This window comes from Ips typographus, linkage group LG7, assembly GCF_016097725.1.
Source record: "Ips typographus isolate SLU linkage group LG7, UJ_Ityp_2.0, whole genome shotgun sequence".
Taxonomy (NCBI): domain Eukaryota; kingdom Metazoa; phylum Arthropoda; class Insecta; order Coleoptera; family Curculionidae; genus Ips; species Ips typographus.
Genome location: NC_138428.1, coordinates 6,965,266 through 6,972,668, shown reverse-complemented (window position 1 = coordinate 6,972,668; position 7,403 = coordinate 6,965,266). Strand labels below are relative to the sequence as shown.

The following is a 7,403-nucleotide window of genomic DNA, read 5'->3' as shown; positions in this document are numbered from 1 at the left end:
TAAGAAACTAAGTAAACCAAAAACATTACTTAAGCAAATGTGTAAAATGACCGCCATCTTGCTGAATACACTTATCAATACTCTTTAAGAAATGAAATTGTACCCAATATTTTTACAAATTTTTGACGCCCTCTACCGGCTAAACGAGACAATTTTGGATATAACTAAGGCCGGTCGCATACTTATACGACATGTTTGCGACATGTCGTCGATAGTTTAGTCTTCGACATTTGTCTCATACAAATGTTGGAGACAAAACGTGATACTCGCACATCAGTGCGCATCATGTCGTCGGGCGAAGATGACGCATATTTATTATTGGCCCTATTATCGAAAAGAAAAAGAAAGAGAAATAGAAGATATTGGGTCCATCCGTACAGTACAGCTAATCTTCATCGAAGTATCTTTAAAAGCTGTACAAGTGAAGAAATTATGGATGATCCAGTAAAGTTTCAATCATTTTATAGAATGTCTCAGGGAACATTTACCATACTCTTAGATAGATTGGAACCTTTTATCAAGAAAGTTGATACCAAGTTTCGGGAAGCTATTTCACCAAAGGAAAAATTAATCATGACACTAAGGTTAGTCAAACAAGTTTATTTCTTATTTATTACAGATTTTGTAAAAAGTCATAATCGTTAGAACTTGGAGATGTTATAGGTGTACTTATTTGGTTCGAAGAATGCGAGGATGGTGCTTGAGAATTGTTTGACATCATCGAAGATGGACGAAATGATGAATAAACATTGAATGAATGAGGCCCTGGAGAATGATGATTCGGTGGTGGTGTGTAAAGTATTTCACCAAGAGTTTGCATAGTTCTATATTTGAACTCGTGTTTTTGGGCGTTTGTCATACGATGCAATTCAGGCAAGAGGCTTTTAAAAAATAACAAATCGGGATCTTCCATTTTCTCAGACTGACTTTGTTTTTTGGAGGCAAAATAATCCAGAGCACATTTCTCCAATGGGTCAATTTTTTTTTTTTTTTTTAGGAACTCTAGGAGTTAATATGTTTCCATCGGGAATGAAAGTTTCATTTAATGGGGCCGGTTGTACCAATTGGGATTCTTCCATTAAATTATCATTTTCTTCCGGTACTTCGGGTTCAGGAGGCTCTATTTCGGTAGCTTCTCGTTCAGTTAAAATATTAGACGTTGCTTCATTTATGTTCATAGGGGATGGAATATTACTTTTTTGTTGTCTAGATTTACTGAAGGGTATTAGAAAAGTCAAGTGGTCCGCTAAATAATATTTTTTCTTTGGTTGTGCTGGTGCCCCACTTGGTGGTTTTTGTCTTAAATATCTTGCATAAGCGGACCTTAAATTTTTCCATTTCTCCTTACATGCAGCCGCTGAAAATAAAATCGTCTTTTAGGTACTTGGCAACCGGAATGAGTTTCAAGCAGTTATCTTTTCAATTTATGAGAGGAGATTCTACAATTGGGAAAGTAATTGAAAACGTTTGCGACAGCATTTGGTCTTGTTTGCGGGAAGAATATATGCCGGTTTTAAGTGAACTACAATGGATTGAAAGAGCTAACCGCTTTGACGAACTTTGGAATTTACCGAACTGTATTGGTAGCATTGATGGTAAACATATTAGAGTCCAATGCCCAGCCAAAAGTGGATCTGCATTTTATAATTATAAAGGTTATTTTTCGCTGCAATTATTGGCTATAGCAGATGCAGATAGCAACTTTATTGCAATTGATGTGGGCGACTATGGAAGAAATGGTGATGGTGCAGTATTCAGAAATTCAAGTATTGGACGAAACCTCAGAGCAGGCACGCTCAACATTCCGCAACCGCATCCTCTGTCCAAAGAACCACAAAAACCGGCCTTTCCCTACTATTTTGTCGGAGATGCTGCCTTTCCGCTTTCTAAACATTTACTAAAGCCATATCCATCTAGGAATTTAACCAATTCGAAAAGAATCTTCAACTATAGGTTGTCACGCGCCCGTCGCAGTGTAGAATGTGCTTTTGGCCTAATGGTTTCAAAATTTAAAGTATTAGAAAGGCCTATTTTATCCTCTCCAAATAAAACTGATAAAATAGTGAAAGCAATTTGTATCTTACACAATTTTATAAGAAAAATGGACGGAAAAATATCAGAACCAATGTTTCAGTCAGACGAAGTCCATAATAATAACACCGCAGAACAACATAATTTTCGGCCTCAAAGTCAGCGAGCCACGGATGAGGCGATAATGCTACGGGATAGATTATGCATCTATGTTAATCAGCCATACGCAGCACTACCTTGGCAGTCCAAATATTGCATTTAAAAAAAGTACATAGAGCGTGTTTGTAAAATAAATGTGAAAAATGTTAAGGTAATATGCATCCTATAGTTTATTAGTAGGACAAGTGCGCTAGAAATAATCTACCTGTTGTGCAGATTGAACGACGTAAATAAACTAGAGCCATAACCATCTTTAACTCTTTTTCACTTTTTGCAGACACCCTGTATATGATTGCAACAAATTATCATTGTTATTGATTCAAGAAATATTAATTAACTATCAAATAAAAACGTACCTGTCTCATTTACTTCTTTTCCAACCTCATTCCATGCTTTTTCTTGAATTTGTCGATTTGAATAATTTTCCATCGTATGGTCATATAAAACATTATGTTTTTCAACTATTTGCACGAATTTCACATTAAATGTTGGATTATCTTCCATTTTTTTTCAATTAAAAGTCATTCACTCTCACAAACATTCGCTCTCTGCAGAGGTCAAGTGACAAATGTCGCTTGAAATATGAGCAAGCCGTGTCGTATGTAATTTGTCTGCGACATGTCCGATCTTGTCTGCGACGTGTTCGCGTAGTGTACGAATCATCATAACAATACGGCTGCTGCAAATAAAGCGACATGTTCCTGATTTGTCGCAGACATGTTTGACACAAATGTCGTATAAGTATGCGACCGGCCTAAGTCGGCTTAGATCGACATATTTTGACGTCAGGAGTCTGTCGTCAAACGTTGTACACGTATTTTCCGGACACCCTGTATAACTTAGTTCTATTTTTGTGAACTACATGTTCCTTATTATCTTTCAAGACCACTACATTTGGAGTGTCTTCCTTAACAACGACCTACGGACCCAGAAAGCAAGGCGTCATTAATTTATTACCGTCCTCGTTTTTAAGTAAAATCATATCCCCTGGCTTATACTCGATAGGGTTGACTCGTTTATCATATATCTCTTTTCGCTTTAATTTCGAATGTATTAAGTTGTTTTTGGCGTCCTCGTGAGCTCTTTGTAATCGATATTTTAGCTCAAGAGGGTAACTTTCAAAATTATAAATAGGCTCTACAATATTAGTCAAATTATTGGGAATTTTTACACTTTCTGCCAAAAATGAGTTCGAAAGGTGTGTATTTTGTTTCAGTGTGGACCGTTGTGTTATATGAAAAACACCAATAGGGAATCCATGTACTCCATTTGTCATTTAAATTTTCGGTTTGAATTCTTAAGTACGCACCTAATACTTTGTGCGAATTTTCTAATGCCCCGATACTTTCGTGATGGTAAGCTGTAGAATTAATCTGTTTTATATTTAAAAGTGTGCATATTTCCTTTACGGTGGAAGACATAAATTCCGATCCCCTATCAGTAGCAATCTCCTGTGGAATCCCGTATCGTAAGATAAAGTTTTCCACAAAAGATCTTGCCACAGACACAGAATCCTTGTTTTTTAAAGGATATGCCTCAACAAATTTAGTAAGTTCACATTGGAGTGTGAGGATGTAATTGAACCCGTCTGAATCGGTTGGTAATGGTCCTACAATGTCCAAATACACCTTCTGAAATGAAAAATTGGCAGTAGAAGTAACTACCATAGGTTCTCTGATATAGTGATTAGAATATTTCTGTTTTTGACATTTGTCGCACTTTTTAACAAAGTTATTAACGTCTATGTCTAAACCCGACCAGAAATAATATCTCTTAATGTTGTTTATCATCCTGTTTATACCTGCGTGACCACTAGTGGGAAGTAAATGGAAATCATTTAAAATAATTCTTTTTTCGTCCATATCCATTACTTTCTTAACTCCTTTTATTACTAGTATACGGGGGCCCCTCCAATTTACTGTATTTTTTATTCCATTACCTATTTCTTTAATAAACTCCATACTCGTATTATCTTTCAAAATAAACACTTCCTTTATTTTTGCTTTATTACTTATTCCAATCAGATCCGTCAACATTTCGTCTCGCGCCAATGTTGATCCGGCTTCCTGATAATAAAACAAACTAGACTGTGATTTAACAAAATAAAAATTCCCAAAGTGTTCTGTGTGTTGTGTCAAACTTATTAACATCTAATCCCTTTTTTGTTCATCACTATAGTCCCTTGGTAATTAATTATTATAATATTTCTTTTCCTAGTTCATCAATTCATTATTCCATTGGAGTCTCCATTAATTACATGTCTTTCTTTCCATTTATCCTAAAAAAACCCTAAAACTTAAACTTCTTCCTGGTTTTGATTCAAGGCGTCAGCGGATCGACGCAGCATTTCCCTGTTTATTTGTCGTCTTATAGTCGTTCTTAGTCCCTTACGACAACGCCTGACTACCAAATAAGTAGCGCCTGCTACTACGGCTACCACCAATCCAATTAATAGGGCTTCGGATAGCGTAAGTCCATTTGTTGAAATTTGGCCTCTCGCATCCACATTTGATGCCTGGTTTATTACAATTTCCTCCTTGGAATTAGCTTTTCCCATTGTTCATAGCGGTGCCGACGTCATGTAGGAACGCTAGAGGGCTGGCAGGATCGCCATGTAATACTTTTATATTTTGTCCGCTTCCTCTAGTCAGGATTCCCGAATAGAAAGACATCACTTTACTTCGATAACTTAGTTTATTCTGTCCTAGTCATGTTTTACAATACATTCACCTGGCCCGCGCTTACTGCTGCCTCAGCGAGTTTACAATTATCGCTATGTAACACTAATAACTAATAACCACAATATACAGGGTGTCTGCCACATACCGCAGTGTGATGCGAATGAGCTCTTTTTGAACATTGGCAAGACTTGTGTGATGAATTTTCGGTGTCATGTCGGTGTCACCCTGGGGAATGAAAACTTGACGTCCTTACATCACAATAAGTTTTTAGGATTAAACATTGACAGTCGTCTTAAATTCGACAGTCATGTCTCGTCACTATGCTCTAAGCTCGCATCCGGGTGTTACGCTATCAGAGTAATACGGTCATCACTGGGAATTGATGTGGCGAGGACGGCTTATTTCGGTCTGATCGAGTCACACATCAGATATGGGATATGTTTTTGGGGTGGCTGTTCGAAGCAGCTGCTTGGATCTGTCTTTGTTCTGCAGAAGCGCGCTGTGCGTTACGTGTGTGGGGCCAAAATTCGTGACCCCTGTAGACAGTTGTTTGTTGGCCAGAGATTGCTCACAGTTACATGTATTTTTCTGCTGGAATCAGCGTGCCTTATGCACAAAAAGCATAGCTCTCTGATACATGACGAGAGCAGGAGACAGTCGAGACGTCCATTTAGGATCCCTCTGCCGATCCCTACTGGTGCCCTGTCAAGGTCCTCTATTATACCATATGACAGTAAAAAAATATTTAATTGGTTGCCTGTTTGCTTGAGAAAGATATCGGAAGAGAGGAGCTTTAGAGTTAAGCTTAAGCAATTACTTCTGGAGCGCGCATATTACTCTATAGAAGAGTTTTTTGCCGACACTTTTCAATGATCGCTTAAACACAATCACCGACCTCCATTGACTTGTAAGGTTATTTGTCTACGATTACTTCGTTTTGAATGTATATTGTAGTATTTTTTATCTTTCTGTAGGTCCTTTTTCTTATATATATATACAGTGTGACCCATTTAGAATGGAAACACCCCTATAAAATTTTAGGTTATTAACCGATTTCAATGATTTTTTTTTTGAAATAATTAGGAATGAAATGTCTATTACGGGAGAAAATTTTAAATATTTATTTCAGTTTTCAGGTCATATTACGATACTTTTTCTTGACAGAAAATGGAGAATTTTTATTAGCAATTTTTTTATTGAAAAAAATTCTACGCCACTGGATCTATAGTGCTTTCAAATAGCTGTGACCAAAATTTTTTTTTTATTTTATTTTTTTTTTAGAAATTAATCAATTAATAATTAATAATAAACAAGTAAATAGTAACACCATTTCTATGGCAACAGTTGATGCAGGGTGTTCTTTTGTGACCGTTAGCTTAGAGGATTTTTGAATTTTAATTTGTCATAACTTTGTTATTAATGAATGGATTTTCATGAAATTTTGGTCACAGCTATTTGAAAGCACTATAGATCCAGTGGCGTAGTAATTTTTTCAATAAAAAAATCGCTAATAAAAATTCTCCATTTTCTATCAAGAAAAAGTATCGTAATATGACCTGAAAACTGAAATAAATATTTAAAATTCTCTCCCGTAATAGACATTTCATTCCTAATTATTTCAAAAAAAAAATAACCTAACCTAACCTAACCTAAAATTTTATAGGGGTGTTTCCATTCTAAATGGGTCACACTGTATATATATATATATATATATTTTAATGGTATGTTTGTATTTGTACTTTATATTTACTACTGCACAAAGCTTTGTCAACGGAATGTTATTTTTTAAGACAATAAAGCAATTTTGATTTGATTTGAATACTTCTGGTTGGAAAAACGGAAAACCAATGGGAAAAACAGCTCACTAAGACAATCAGGATACTCAGAAGATAGAATAAACCGGGCAACCGGACATTCACCAGCTTCCATCGTACGTGGGTACGAATTCCCGATGCCAGGAGAGTGGAAAATTCAGTGGAATAAGTTCCGACGCACCCAGAAAAGTGCCCACCAACGAAGACGCCAAAATCGGAAGATTCGAGCCAAACAGCTGGAATTCGTCTACAAGGAATTTCCCAGACCGCCCAAAAATCAAGTTTTACCGCGGACAAAAGGTAAACTTGAGAAACCCCGCACCTGGTGCACTCTCTACACCATGGCTAGGACCTGATGAAATCAGAAAAGTGGTGTCAGACGTTATCTACGAAATCGAGCCGCCCCCGAGGAAAACGTAGGGAACTACGACCTGGTGGACCAGATTCCCGTGACGGACGAAGAAACCAGCAGGAACCCTAGAAACCGACGAGGAATCGATTTCTAGTGAAAAAGCGGCCCCTACAGCGCAACAGAACACCGATGACGGCCTGGACGCCGAAACGTCGGAAAAACACACCGCAAGTGTCCCGGTGTCGTTCAGCTAGCTCCACCCAGAAACGACCGTTAGTGACCGTTGGTGTCAATACAGGCGAAAATGGCCTAAACAAGGAGGAGCTACGCGAACAAAACTAGTTGCAGCAGTCAGATTTTCGCAGT

At 37.3% G+C, this 7,403-nt stretch overlaps 1 protein-coding gene across 1 annotated transcript; it reads right to left on the bottom strand.

The window, feature by feature from the left end:
* Positions 1–587: 587 nt before the first annotated feature.
* On the bottom strand, positions 588–2,962 carry LOC145731846 (uncharacterized). Its single transcript, XM_081983833.1, has 3 exons — positions 2,547–2,962; positions 1,062–1,357; positions 588–1,000 (listed from the first exon to the last, which is right to left on the bottom strand). The coding sequence occupies exons 1-3, from the start codon at positions 2,692–2,694 to the stop codon at positions 614–616; spliced, it is 831 nt and encodes a 276-aa protein (XP_081839959.1). The 5' UTR covers positions 2,695–2,962; the 3' UTR covers positions 588–613.
* Positions 2,963–7,403: the final 4,441 nt, after the last annotated feature.

Coding starts and splice junctions, on each gene's coding strand:
- LOC145731846 (XM_081983833.1), bottom strand. CDS start 2,694: ATGGAAGATAATCCAACATTTAATGTGAAATTCGTGCAAATAGTTGAA. Junction 1,358..2,546: donor AAAAGAAGTAAATGAGACAG/GTACGTTTTTAT, acceptor TTTTATTTTCAG/CGGCTGCATGTAAGGAGAAA. Junction 1,001..1,061: donor TAATGGAAGAATCCCAATTG/GTACAACCGGCC, acceptor TAACTCCTAGAG/TTCCTAAAAAAAAAAAAAAA.